The sequence below is a fragment of the Carcharodon carcharias genome, chromosome 28, assembly GCF_017639515.1.
Source record: "Carcharodon carcharias isolate sCarCar2 chromosome 28, sCarCar2.pri, whole genome shotgun sequence".
NCBI lineage: Eukaryota > Metazoa > Chordata > Chondrichthyes > Lamniformes > Lamnidae > Carcharodon > Carcharodon carcharias.
Window position 1 is genome coordinate 21,743,304 of NC_054494.1, and position 14,579 is coordinate 21,757,882.

Genomic DNA, 14,579 nt, shown 5'->3' on the forward strand with positions numbered 1-14,579 from the left:
CCTCATATTGCTCAATTCCTTTAGCACCAAAAAGCATCGTTCAGCCTCACAAGTGCATTCATTGGAAAGAACAAAGTGGCAGCATAATTGATATTGATGGATATGAGATGAGTATCTCAAGATGTAATATTTCCTAGGTACTGGACTGGTGAACAGTCTTTCATGTCTCAAATCCTTTAACAGTCAATATTTTAAATTTAACCATATGTAGGAGGTAGATATTTTAATTTTTGCTGTTTAATATTCATTGATGATTGAAAAATATGTTTTTTTAAAAAAAAGATGGAGTATCCATTTTAAAAAGCTACATTATTGTTTTAAAACAGCCTTGTATGTCTAGATTCCCTTTCGATCTAGGAGACAGTATTTGGGTTTGAAGGCATGGTAATTAGTGGAAAACTAATCAAACACACTTCCACTTCTTTCAAACGTTGCACTGTAAATAACTTTAATAATTTGTTATATTTATTCCAAAGGGTAAACATACATGGTTCTTTGCTTTAGTTTATTTTTAGGGCGTCCTACTGGTTTCGCGTAACGACGTTTGATCTGTGCAGCTTTCTCATGCAGTAACTTTCTTCCCTTTTTCTTTGGTCTGCAGATTTGACAGATCCACATTCCTATGGTAAAGAATACAGCCATTAGCTTTCTCAACAAAGTTTCCAATTTGTGCCACGTTTTCCATTTATGCTGAAGGCCTACAAATCAGGTAAAAAGTTGAATCAACGCCTGCAACTGAAATATACCAGTTAGAAAACATTACTGGAAATGCAAATGTTGTTAAATATGCATCTTAGACAGCTCACAATTAGAATCCAAATTCAGAAGTAATTATTTAATAATGCTGGTACATAAGTACAGAAGAGGTTCCATGATATTATCGGGGCTCAGATACTCCCTTATCCCACAACCACCACTTAACAGCCAGGGAACTCACGTTTAACGATGGAAGATATTTTCAAACCCACTTAATGAATAGAAGATCTCTAACTAGAATAAGAATTAGCTTTTACTGAATTATGGGAAATAAATCTTATAGAATAATAAGGAGCTTGCCAGTGAAATAGAGAGCAGTCTACAAAGAACACAGAAAAACAGACGGAACTGGAGATGGAAAGATAACATAATGATATAATTACAAGCTAATGAGCTGTAGCAAGAAATTACTCGCCTTAGGGTAGTAGGTGATGAATTTTCTGTTCCAACTCTAAAGCATAATCTCCTTTTATTGGAATGCTAGAGATTCAGACACTTCCTCCTCTTGCCCTAACCCATACAGATCACTAACAAAAACATAATAGAAACTATAAAATAGCTACAAAACCATGTGGAAAAATTGTTCACAAAAATATGTACCACTTTTATAAGTATGTGGCTCTGAACATCTGAGTACGTGTTGGAGTTGATATTATAGGATATTTTGCCAAAATAAACATGTGAATCAAGGTTGAAGAATGATATTACTGGTAAAAAGGTGGAAATAAGAGAATAAATGAAGAGGACAGAAGCAATCTGGGTGGAAACTAGCAATATATGATAATGGCAACAAAATAGTAACTTGTACTGCTGCCACCAGCAGCTCAAACTTAAGTCAGTCAATAGACTTGTTTGAGTAAGAATAGAAAGTAGGAATTCATAATGTGATAACTGTGAAGGATTTCAATGTCTTAGAAGTAAAGTGGTTAGTTGAGGGATAACAGAAGGCAGTTGTGAATGAACAAGCAATTTCACAGAAATATCATGTGAAGGAGAGTTGCAAGTAGATTCGTTGCTTAGCAATCCACTGGAATGACCTAGAAGTAGGATGGATACTTAGGGTCTAGACTATATAGTTAAATTTGAAAAATTATTAAAAAGGATAAGCTCACAACTACAATAGCTCGGTGGTTTAAGCTGACCCACGCAGACCAGGAAAGTCCAAAATTTGATTACCAGTGTTGAACCTTTTGATCTCAGCCTGGATATTAGTAAAGATCGACCAGCAATACAGTATCCTACTTTATGAAAGAGAAAAATAAACTCAAGACTCCCTTCCCTGATCATATTCTAATTAAAGTAGCTGTTGATGGCTGGGGAGGAGATGATTGGACTTAGCTGAGATTCCCCAATGATAAAACAGCCTCAGGAACTTCACTGCTAAGATCTGTTGAATTTTACCCCAGCAAAGAGTGAATGTCTCAGAAGAGGAATCAAGTAGGGGAGATTAAGTAGTGGGGTGGATGTAGGGGCCAGAAGCTTTAAGAACTAAAGGAAAATTGCAAAGAGGACTGAGTGAGAACAAAATTAGAAAATTAAAAACACAGGAAGGAAAATAGATGCACATCTGGAGAATAAAATAGTAAAATCAAAAACAAGATGAGTAAGTTAACACCGAACTACCTTTAAGGCCAAACAGTAACATATAAAATATACAAAAATAAATAAATATAAGTAAGTTGCAAGAGCTGTAGAAAAATTAATGAATGATAACCAAAAGTATATTACAAGGGCTGTAGCATTAAAAGGAATAAAAAGAAAGTTCTCAGTTAGATTGGCAAAACATATTAAACAAAATGGGTCTTTAAAGGATAAGTTAGGAAGAGATCTGGTAAAACAGGAAATAAAAAGTGCAATAAATACAAGTGCAACAAATCAAGACATAGGGCAGCATTTAATGGAGGTGACAGGGTCTCGCCTGCCAGCTGGAGAGCCGATGAGAGCCTCGGGTCACCTCTTTTAGGCAGGCCTGCCGCATTAAGGGCCACTCGGGCACTCAACTGGACAGTGGTGAGCCTTCTAGGGATCAAGGAGCTCCAGAGTGGGGGTGGGGGTTGCATGTTCCACCCACTGAGATCTGCCAGCCAATCAGAGACTGGCTTCTCTTGAACAGCAATACACCAGTGGTGGCTGCTATTGGTGCTACACCCACCTGAGGCCTGGTATTGTCTCTGGATCCCAGGTCACAGGAGAGTAAAGGCAGGAGGGGGGCCACATGGTGGGGGTCATAGGGGAGGGGCTTCAGAGGGAAGTGGGTCAGTAGCAAGTGCAGGGGATGGCTCTTAGCAGGTTCCCTCTTCCTGATGCCAGGTTCCTTGCTCAGGCACTAAGTGCCTTTGAAAGAGGGACCCCCATCCTTGCCCCAGCCCGCAAGAATTCCTGCATAGATTTATTTGTTGTGCTGCCCATATGGCATGCCCCCTGCATGGCCTGCCGCTGGGTTAATTCCAGCAGCAGTGGCTGGATGAGGCCCTTAAGTGGGCATTAATTGCCCATTTAAGGGCCTCAATTGGCAGTGGGACAGGAAGGTTATGCATTGCGTTCTCACCACAAACAATTGGTGCGGTAGCGGGAATGTGGCAGGTTACCTCCCCCGCCACCAAACATGTCACGGGAGAGCACACTGAATTCCGCTCAAAAAGAGATTTTGGCTCCAAAAAAAACAAGAAGTAAACATTAAAGCATAAAACTAGGAAGAAATTTTAAAGAATATGAACCAAAGTATGTCTTCTATTGAAAAATAAGGGGTGTCTGTTCCCTGCCCATGTATAATAATCTGCAAAAACTCTCTTGGGAGAAAAGGGAGGTTAATTATGGAGGTACAGAAATTTTCTTTTTTTTATTTTGAGAGAAATTTCAGGCAAGGCACCTGTGCCATATGGAGAACAGCATAGAATACCCAAATGAGAAATAAAATAAAGAAACTGTGGTTAATTGTTTTGAAAAGATCCATGAACATGGGAACTATCAAAAGGACAAGCTGAGTGCAAACATCCCAAAACTTAAGAAGGAGTAACACAGGAGCCAAAATAAAATTAGAGACTAACTAGTTTAACATAGTATTGGAGAAAATATATGGACTACATTTGTTCATCTGAAGAGCAGACAGAGGCCATGAACATGAAGTTGGAAACAATTTGGGTCATGGATCACCATTATGCTGGAATTTTTTGTGGAGATAGCGAATTGGGTTAATTCGCTTGATGTAATTTACTTTGACTTTCAAAAGTAAACACTTTTTTTTACATGAGACTTCTTTAAAAAAAAAAGTCAAGACTCATGGATTAACGAGAAATAGCTGAATTGAAAACGAGCTCAGCAGCAGGAAGACGACAATGATAAATTAAAATAGTAATCTGTAACTTTCAATGACTAATAGATGCCTGTAGAAGTACATTTTAGGTCCCTTGCTTGTCACAGTATTCAAAATAACTTGGAGAAAAATACTTTGTTTATTATTACGTTTATTGTATCAAGCTGTATGATCAGAAGACTATCATGAGCTACAGAGAGATCTGTGCCAAATAAATAATGGCCCAAGAATGAGATGAAAATTATTGTAAATATTTATAAATGTAAGGAACTGTATAGATGGACAGGAAATGGAAACTTGCATAGTCAATTTCGGGTTTGAAGTTTAGCCATTCACTGATAGTTTTCAGTTGAAACCAGTATCAACACAGCTAAACAAATATGAATTTACATCTCACAAAAGTTATTCCGATCTTGTACAGATCATTCACGTGGCCAGATCTGGAGTACCATCAGCAATAATGGGCACCCAGTACTGATACATGAAGGTGGTTAAAAAAGAGCGACAAATGGAAATGAAAGCCCCTACTCGCAAGGAAGGATTTGCAGAACTTGTTTTCATTAGATAAAATAAATTGAATGGAAATCATGAACTTCAACATACAGATGCATAACGTCATGCATAAATAAACAGGCTATTTGACTCTTACTTGTTATGGATAGAATTGAGAATCAATTTATCTATATGTTGTTAAAGTTGTATGCTGTAAAGGTAGTTTGAGCATATTTTTCCAACTACTTATCAGAAAGCAAAACCAAAGGTTACTGTCCCTAGATCAAAGTACATTCTAGAGCATTATCCAATCAGATTCAAAAGCAGTGAAATGAACATGGTACGGAGAGGCAAGTTTGGCGGAATTGCTTTTGCCGCCAGTTGTTCTGCACGCCTGATATTCTGTCTGAAACTAATGGAATTGAATATTGGGCAAGACATAATACAAACAACCAATGCTCGTTTTGCATTTCCGCGCTCGGCTCTTTTACCCTCAAGAAGTCAGTATCCCTTCAAGTTGTCCATTCAACCAACCAGATCACAGAGCAATCATTGTAGCATCATTTATGATTGGTGAAGCTTTCAAATGATCAAAATTTTCTGTGCTATATAGCCATGTATTGCATTGAAGTTCTTCATCCAGCCAGCTACATGTGCACTCTTAAAAATAAAATGCACTCTTAAAAATAAGATTTGGTAGAAGTTATAAAGGAAGCAAAAACGTTCAACAAACAGGTTCTTCTCGCGTTACATTGTGAAAAACGTAAGGCTTATTCCAAAGCTCCTCCTCTAAATGCTCAGCATTCTGAAGGCCTTTGCTCTCCAAACTAAGTGCCAGGGATCAATCAAATGACTGGAATTCCTGAGTGGTTGGCATCATATCAATTCAACCTATGATTGTTAATCAACAGAGGCTCTGGAATTTAGAGAACGTGGCAAGAGAAAGGGGTGAATTCCAATCCTGGGCCTAGAATGCAGTCACAGTAAACAATAGAACTATGCTCTACTGCCCATGAGCAATAACACACAAGGTCTATAATCATAACATTAACAAACCTCATGTGCAATTATATATTAGTGGATAAAGCTATGTAAAAAGTAGTTAATAATATATGAATTAACTCCTTCAAGAAGACGCCCAATAATTCACTAGTTGGGAAAGGATTAGTGATTTATATACACTGGCATAAACGGAGATGACCAAATGAAGATTCAATAGACCTTGTATTGTTAGGGTCAGGTGCAAGGATATGTAAAAATTGAGATGGCAAGAACAAATCAATAATTGGTTCCTAATGTTTTAAAAGGGGTAAATATCAGAATAAGATAGATTGTACATGATTTGTGTAAGGAGCAGTTCAACGGGACAAGTGGCCTTTTCTTGTTCAATGCTTTTTCTCATATCTCTGTTAATGTTATTCACCATTATGGGGGTAATTTTGGCTCCAAACTGTCCAGTTGCACAAGTGGAGCAATATTTCCGTTGGAGCAGAAAGATTTATCAAATGGCCTGAAGTTAAAAACATACCAATTTGTATCACTTTTGATTGCTCTCTGCAGACTTTTTAAAACTTAATTTATGGGAGAAAGGGCAATAAATGCTGGCCTTGCCAGTGATGCCCAACTACTCTTGATAAGGTAGAGTTGAACTGTCTTCTTGACAACTGAGTAATTTGCTAGGGCATTTCAGAGGGCAGTTAAGAATCAGTGGCTCTGGAGTAATATACATGCCAGACCTAGTAAGGAGGGCAGGTTTCCTTCCCTGGGCATTCGAGAGCCAGATGTGTTTTTGCAACAATCTAGGAGTTATATGATCAACATTACTGATAATAGTATTTAATTCTAGATTCATTTAATTAATTGAATTTAAATTTTCCAGCTGACATGGCAGCATTTGAACTCACATCTCCATATCTTTAGCCTAGACCTCTGGATTACTACTCTAGCAGCAAAAACCCTATGCCAAGGCTTCCCTAACTGTGGGTCACAACTCCCAATGGGGTTGTGAGACAAGGAATTCAGGTCTTTCACTCTTGAGGTAGTAATAACGGCTGGGGAGTGGAGACTAAATTTGGGATTGGCTGCGAAGCCCCTTTAAACATGTGAGGTTTTTTTTGGCTGATAGGTGTGGCCTAATGATATCTGCCACTAAAAGAGCCTGTAAAATGGTAGATGTTCTTGTTTTTTTTGTCCCTACACTCCAGCAGTTTGAATCCCCCCCACGCCTCCAGCAGCAACTCTCCACTTCCCAAAGTTCTGGGGTCATACCAACTGCGAAGCATTAAAATGGAGTCACAGTGGGAAACGGGAAGTACTGCCCAATGCGGCTATCCCCTTCATTTTATTGGCTATGTAGAAACTAACTATAGACAAGCACATTTTGAAAATAACAAATATGTAAAAGTCACCAATATATTAGGTTCAGTGATACCTTTTGGCATTCTGGAGAGTGGTGGGTCACAACATTCCATGTGAAAGCCTCGGTCACAGGAATCACAAAAAAGCATGTTGTCCTAGAGAGGAGAAAAATTGCAAAGTACTTCAATACATAAATTCACTTAGGTGTTTAAATTAAACTCAAGCGTTGCCAAATGCCAAAATTACTGAGTAATTAATCTGAACCTTCTTTTGGTTCAACATATAAGAACTATGCACATTTATCAATTTGTTAACACAATTCAATCTTTTTGGTACCATTCCAATTTATTTTGTTCATTTAAAACCATCAAGTAATTTATATACTTATGATAAATATTGAACAAAATTACACAGTGGGAGGGAAATCCCAATAATGACACTGCAGTTATGGCAAGCTTTCACCCATCAGCAACCTCAACTGCAACACCAACAACACTCTGCTCTACCTCACCACCATCTCACTCAACTCCTCTACTGTTGCTCAATTATCTCACTCAGTACCCAATGTTGGATTAACAGTGAGCAGAAATTTCCTCCAATTAAATATTGGAAAGACTGAAGGCATTGTTTTTGGTCCCCGCTTTAAACGCGTTTCCCTAGCTACTGACTCCATTCTTCTCCCTGGCAACAGCCTGAGATTAAGCCAGTCTGTTTGCAAAATGATATTACATTTGATCCTGAGATGAGCTTCAGATCTCATATTCATACCATCACTAAGACCTCCTATTTCCAACTCTGTAACATTGCCCCCATTTTGGCTCATCTGCTGCTGCAACCCTGATTTGTACATTTGTTACATCTAGACTTGAACTATTCATGCTTTCGTTACCTCTAGATTTGACTATTTCAATGCATTTCTGGCTTGTCTTCCACAGTCTACCCTCCATAAACCTGAGGTCATCCAAAGCTCTGCTGCCTATATCTTGCACCAGATCTCATTTACCTATCATCCCTGTGCTCGCTGACCTGCATTGGCTTCCAGTCAAGTAATGTCTTGATTTTAAAATTCCCAACCTTGTTTTCAAATCCCTCCTTATCTCTGTAATCTCCTCCAGCTCCACAACCTTCCAAGCTATCAGTGCTCCTCTAATTTCGGTCTTATGCATCCCCGATTTTAATCCGTCCACAATTAGTGCTGAGGAAATTCAGTTATGAAGATAAGGCTGAGGAACTTCAGTTATGAAGATCATTTGGAGAAGTTAGGACAGTTTTCCTTAGAGAAAAACGGTTGAGAGGAGATTTGATAGAGGTATTCAAAATCATGAGGGGTCTGGACAGATAGGGGCAAACTGTTCCCTATTGTGAAAGGATCGAGAACGAGTGTAACAGATTTAAAGTGGTTAGTAAAAGAAGCAAAAAAGTGATATGAGGAGGAACTTTTTTGACACAATGAGTGGTTTGGAATGCAACTGCCTGAGAGTGTGGAAAGGCAGGTTCAATTGTTATCTGAAAAGGAAGAACGTGCAGGGTTATGGGGAGAATTGTACTAGGCAAGTTGCTTACTTAGACAGCTGGTACAGACACGATGGGACAAATGGCCTCTTTCTGCACTTTAACAATTCTGTGATTCTGTGGTCGTGCTTTCAGTTGCCTGGGTCGCATGATCTGGAATACCCTCCCTGCTCCTTTCTACCTCTCTATTTTGTTTTCCTCTTTTCAGACACGCTTTAAAACCTACCACTTTTATCAAACTTTAGTCATCTGACCTGATATCTCCTTATGTGGCTCAGTTGTTTTATGATGCTCCTATGAAGCTCTTTAGGACATTTTGTTATACTACAGGCCTGGCACATAAATAAGTTGTTGCTCTAGTACAGAAAGGTGCCCTTTTATATATGGGACAAAAAAATGCCTTGGAGGGTGATGACTTTATGTCAAGTCTTCAAGTCTTGATAGCGTTACTGTCCAAGTTCTTCCGATTATTATTCCCAATAGTGTGTGCAAGATGTTTTGAAACTAGAAGGTGGGTAATCTCTTTCAGCATCTACTTGGTTACTTCAGCTTTTAATGTTGTCATTAGCAGGTTTTACAGTGTTTTGCATAAGTGCACACCTCTCTAGGTATGAATCCAAAGGGTTGAAGATGACATTTTAATTGTCTCCAGTACTACTTAATGTAGTTCATAACAATAACTAGTATTTATATAGCATCCTTAAAATAATAAAGCATTCTAAGGCATGTCACAGGCGCATAACAAAACAAAGTAGGACACTGAGCCACATGGGAGATATTAGTTCAGATGACCAAAAGCTTGGTCAAACAGAGAGGCTGTAAGGAGTGTCTTAAGGAAGGAAAGTGAGATAGTGAGGTGGTGAGATATAGGGAGAGTATTCTAGATCTTGGACTTAGGCAACTGGAGGTGTGGTGGAGGTATTAAAATTGGGGATGCACAAGAGGCCAGAATTAGAGGAGTGCTGATATCTTTACGGATTGTGGGGCTGGGGAAGATTACAAAAATAAGGAGGGGCAAGGCCATGGAGGGATTGAAAACAAAACAAGGATGGGTATTGTAAAATCAGGACAATGCTTGACCGGGAGCCAATGTTGGTCAGTGAGCACTCATAGGGAAACTAGACTTGGTGTAAGTTAAGACACAGGCAGCAGAGATTTGGATGATCTCAGGTTTACTGAAGATAGAACGTGGGAGACAAGCCAGAAATGCATTGAAATAGTCAAGTCTAGAGGTAACGAAAGCATGAACTAGAGTTTCAGCAGCAGATGAGCTGAGACATGGGGTGAAGTTGGGTGACGTTATGGAAGTGGAAATAGGTGGTCTTAGTGATGCACGAATGTGAGCTTGGAAACTCATCTCAGGGTCAAATGTGACACCAAGATTGTGAATAGCCTGCCTTAATCTCAGACTGTCGCCAGGAAGAGGGATGGAGTTGGTGGCTAGGGAGCAGAGTTTGTCATGGGAACTGAAACAATAGCATCAAGTCTTCCTAAAATTTAATTTCTGCTCATCCAATACTGGATGCTGGATTAGCAACGTGATAATTTAGAAACAGTGGCGGTGACGACAGAGGTGATGGTGGAGGAGGAACTGGGTGTCATCAGGTTACATGCAAAATCTAATGTTTTGCTTTCAGATTATGTCACCAAGGGGCAGCGTGTGGATAAAAAATAGTAGATGGCCAAGGATTGATCATTGGGGTACACTAGGTGTAACAGTGCAGGAACAGAAAGTCATTGCAAGAGATTCGCTGGCTACAATTAAATGGATAATAATGGAACCTGGTCAGGGCTATTATAAGGAAGCAGCCTTAATAAATCCTTTCATCCACACAAGTGCCAATCTATTTTAGCCAGATACATAATCAGTACTATAAATAATGATGTCTCAATAAGTTCTGCCTGCTTGACAAATTTGAGTGTCAGAGCTTGCTGGATCTTCACATTACCTTCAAGGAATCTAGAAATGGAGCTCGTCAGACTCTCACCATTTCATGCATGCATTACAATTCATCTAATCAACACGAGGAATCTGGCTAAGATTTGAGCACTGGGTTTTGAAGAAATAATACTCCTGAAGCACACACTCAACAGGAGTTTAAGTGATCTGAACATTCAAGACCCTAGCCACCTTGATATCAAATTGGCTAAAAGGACCAGACATTGGCTAGTCTGGAAAATCTTTTCTCTTCATAGTAACAGGAGGGGCAAGGCCATGGAGGGATTGAAAACAATTCAGCCCATCAAGTTTGTTTCTCTATTCAATTCGACCAGAGCTGATCTGGATCGCAATTCCATTTACCTGACTTTTCTCCTTGCCCCTTAATACCATGCCAGGAGCAGCTCCAGGTATACCAAAAAATGAAGTGCCAATTTGATGAAGTTGCAGCGCAGGACTACATGCCACTAACCAGCAGAAGCAGCATGATATAGACACAGCTAAGCGATCCCACAACCAACAGATCAGATCAAAGCTCTGCAGTCCTGCCACATCTAGTCATGAGCAGAGGTGGGAAATTAAACAATGAACCAGAAGGGGAGGGTCCACAAACATCCCTGTCTGCAATGAATGCAGAGCCCAGCACGAGTGCAAAAGACAAGTAATGGAAAGAATTTACAACCATCTTTAGCCAGAAGTGCAGTATGGATGATCCATCTCAGCCTCCTCCTGAGGACCTCACCATCACAGAAACCAGTCTTCAGCCAATTCAGTTCACACTACATGATATCAAGAAATGGCAGAGTGCACTAGATACAGCAAAAGCAATGGACGCCGATGACCCCTGTATCATTGAAGACTTGTGCTCTAGAACTAGCTGCGCCTCTGGGCAAGTCTTTCCAGTACACCTAAAACACTGGCATCTACCCAACAAAATAGAAAATCCTCCAGTATGTCCTGTCCACAAATAAAAGGTAAAATTCAATCCCTATTACTTTACTCTCAATCATCAGCAAAATGATGAAAGGCATTGGCAACAGTGCAGCACTTATTCACCAGTGCTCTGTTTGGATAAGTGCAGCAACAAAGATACCAAGAAGCTCAACATTATCTAGGGCAATGCAGCCCACTTGACTGGCATCCCATACACCACCTTAAACCTTCACTCCCTCCATCACTGCACCATGGCTACAGTGTACTCTTATCTTTAAGATTCACTACAGAAACTCAACTCTTTAGAAGGATGAGGGGAGTAGGTGTATGGGAACACCATCACATGCAAATTTCCCTCTGAGTCACACACTACATTGACTTTCAACTATACCATTGTTTCTTCATTGTCACCAGGTCAATATGGAGCTCCTTATCTAATAGCACTGTGCATGTACCTACACCACATGGATTGCAGTGATTCAAAAAGATAGCTCACCATCACATTCAACGGCATGAGAACATATGAGGCAGAGAGGGAGAAAATTCTGGAGGGTGAAACCAAGAGAGGGAAAGAGATAGAGCGATACAGCATGCGAGAGGAGAGAGAGCATGCACATTTGAAGGAGAAAATTCTTGAGGTTGAAACACAAGATACCACGGACGTGATAACTTAACCTGCTCCTGATCCTAGAAACAGACCAAAGTTAAACATGACGAAGCAGTGTTTTCTCCAGATGCCGTGACCAATACTTATCCCTCAACCATTAACACTAAAACAGCTTATCTGATCATTTACCTCATCTGAGATTTTGCTGTTTACCAATTGGTTGTAGTGCTTCCCTACATTACAACAGTGCCTACACTTTGAAAATACTTCAGTGACTATGCAGTGCTTTCGGAATGCCTGAAATTGTGAAAGATGCTTTATTAACACAAGTTCTTTGTTTCTTCTTGACCAATGCAAGAAGCCAAACAGAAATGTCTGAAGCCAGAGAGGCATCCTTTATTCATAGCATCAAAAGACAGCCGTTGGTGAAGGGCAAAAACGAACATTTTTAGCAGATGGTATGCTTGCGATTCTTTTTGTTGGTGCCTAATTTTTGTTAAGGAAGTAGGGGGAAATCACATTAAATTTCCCTTACTACTTTCTGTACAAAATAACATGTGGAACTATTAGGATTTTGTTTAGGTGGCTGGAGAAGAAATGTTACATTACAAATTATTACTGAAAAAATACAACATATAAAAACAGTAAGTGTTGGAAAAACTCAGCAGGTCTGGCAGCATCTACAGAGACAAAAACAGAGTTAATGTTGCAATTCGAATATGACTTCTTCAGAACTCATATTTGATTTGAATCGATAACTCTGTTTCTCTCTCCAAACCTGCTGGGTTTTTCCAACACTTTGATTTTATTCCAGATTCCCAGCACCCACAGTATTTTAAATACTTACAGCATTTTTCCCTTGATCTTGACAAGCACTGCAAGTCTTGCACTCAATACATTGCCATCTTAAGGTCTTCACATGTGCTGTTAACTCTGGAGAGAATTTTAAACATGATGGATGCCCTTCAAAAGAGAAAAACAATTTTAATTGCTGATATTAGTACAGGAGTGTCTGTAGTTATTCTATGTTATCATGTGCTTATCTTACATGATTTTATATGATGGTTCATTGGGTAAATTCACTACAGATATGGTATTAAATTACCCAAAACATTCTCAAATTTAATTCTTCGTCTGTGCTGTCACAACCACAGCAGGACTGGGATGCCACAGGTTGTCTGAAAAGAAGAGAAAAATCAGAAAAGATTCCCCTCATAGGTGCATTTACACAGGGGGTGATGCCAGGAACAGGACTCGGTTCACTTATGATCCTGTTAGTTTCCTGCTGCTCACTGACCAGGCTTGCATTTGAACAGACATTTGGGGAAAATACTGGTAGACAAAATTGTACCTAGGAATCAGTTGGAGGTGAGAATGTAGTTATGTGGCAAAATCCAGCAGACTATATAAAAAATTAATAATTAATAAGCAAAAATACTCTTTGTTTCATAAAGAATGAGTGACAAAGCACTTCAGTCAGAATAAAAGGAAAATCAACAGTGAACGAGAGGGAGATTGCATGTCCATGTGCGAGAGATATAGTCATGCAAGCACACACACACATGAGGAAAGACATGAAGCAGGAGAGAGAGAGAGAAGAGAGAGAAGAGAGAGAAGGTAAGAGGAGGAGGACAATACTAAAAAGACAAGAAAGGGGTACAGTGTGTTTGCAAAAGAGAAAGCACCCAAGTAAAGCAGAGGAAACAAAATTAAAAATCTTGGGATAAGAGAAATAGTAATGGGAAAAAAAGAGAAGCAAAAGGTGCAGGAGTAAAAATTGCTACTTTCAGTTACTGCCAAATCAGTTAATGTGAATGTCAAATGCATCATTTAAAATATTATGCTTTTTTCATTAAAATAATATCAGTTTTGGCAATGGAAAGGTCAGATTTAAAATGAAAAGATATGCAAAGTATTTTCTTAAATTTCAAAGAAGCCATTATGTTGTCACTTAACCAACTCATTATGATTTATGCTTGAAAATTTTTTTCCAATTTGCTGTCGGAATGAGTTTTGATAATATTAATGATGACTGTTTCATTTCTAGTTTATATAAAATGCTAAATGTTGTTTGCTCTGTAACAAGTACTTCATTTTCAAAAAGAAAAAGATTTTGAGCCTTACCTGGGTAAAAAATATCCCCAACTACTTCTTGTGTTAAAAGGCATTTTCTACAAATACAGCTTAGCTTCTCAATTATCCCACAATATGCAAATATGTTTGTAACAAGTTTGAATTTTTACATATGGCCAGATTTACCACAAGACAAATTAACTCTGGAAAAATATCGCATTTAAATATTCTTTATTCTTTATGTTCTACTGACAGTGATTTTGACTGTTTGTACCTCCCTCTTTCTATCCCACTTTTGGTGGCAATGCCTCCCAGTCGGCTAGATCCCACATTCTGGAATTTCCTCCCTAAACCCCATTGACTCACCATCATTCCACCTTCTTCTCTTTCTTTAAGGCCCTCCTTAAAATCCACTTCTTTGACTAAGTTTTGATCATTCATCCCAATCTGGCTTTGGCTTGTTGTCTGTTTTTGTCTGATTATACTTCTGTGAAGTGTCTTAGGAAAGGCACTATATAAATACCATCAGTAGGAGTATGTATAGTATTATAAAAATAGAGCTCTGACAAAGCGTCACCAGCCTGAAATGTTAACTC

The 14,579-nt window shown here is 39.0% G+C and overlaps 1 protein-coding gene across 2 annotated transcripts in view; it reads right to left on the reverse strand.

The window, feature by feature from the left end:
• The window catches only part of kat6b (K(lysine) acetyltransferase 6B), a 170,908-nt gene that overhangs the window by 85,979 nt on the left and 70,350 nt on the right, over positions 1 to 14,579 (reverse strand). For both annotated transcript variants that reach the window (XM_041176216.1, XM_041176217.1), the window contains exons 4-6: positions 12,758 to 12,873; positions 6,993 to 7,074; positions 488 to 620 (exon numbers count right to left, since the gene is read on the reverse strand). In XM_041176216.1, the coding sequence (XP_041032150.1) occupies positions 488 to 620; positions 6,993 to 7,074; positions 12,758 to 12,873 (331 nt within the window). The remainder of the gene's footprint in view (positions 1 to 487; positions 621 to 6,992; positions 7,075 to 12,757; positions 12,874 to 14,579) is intronic.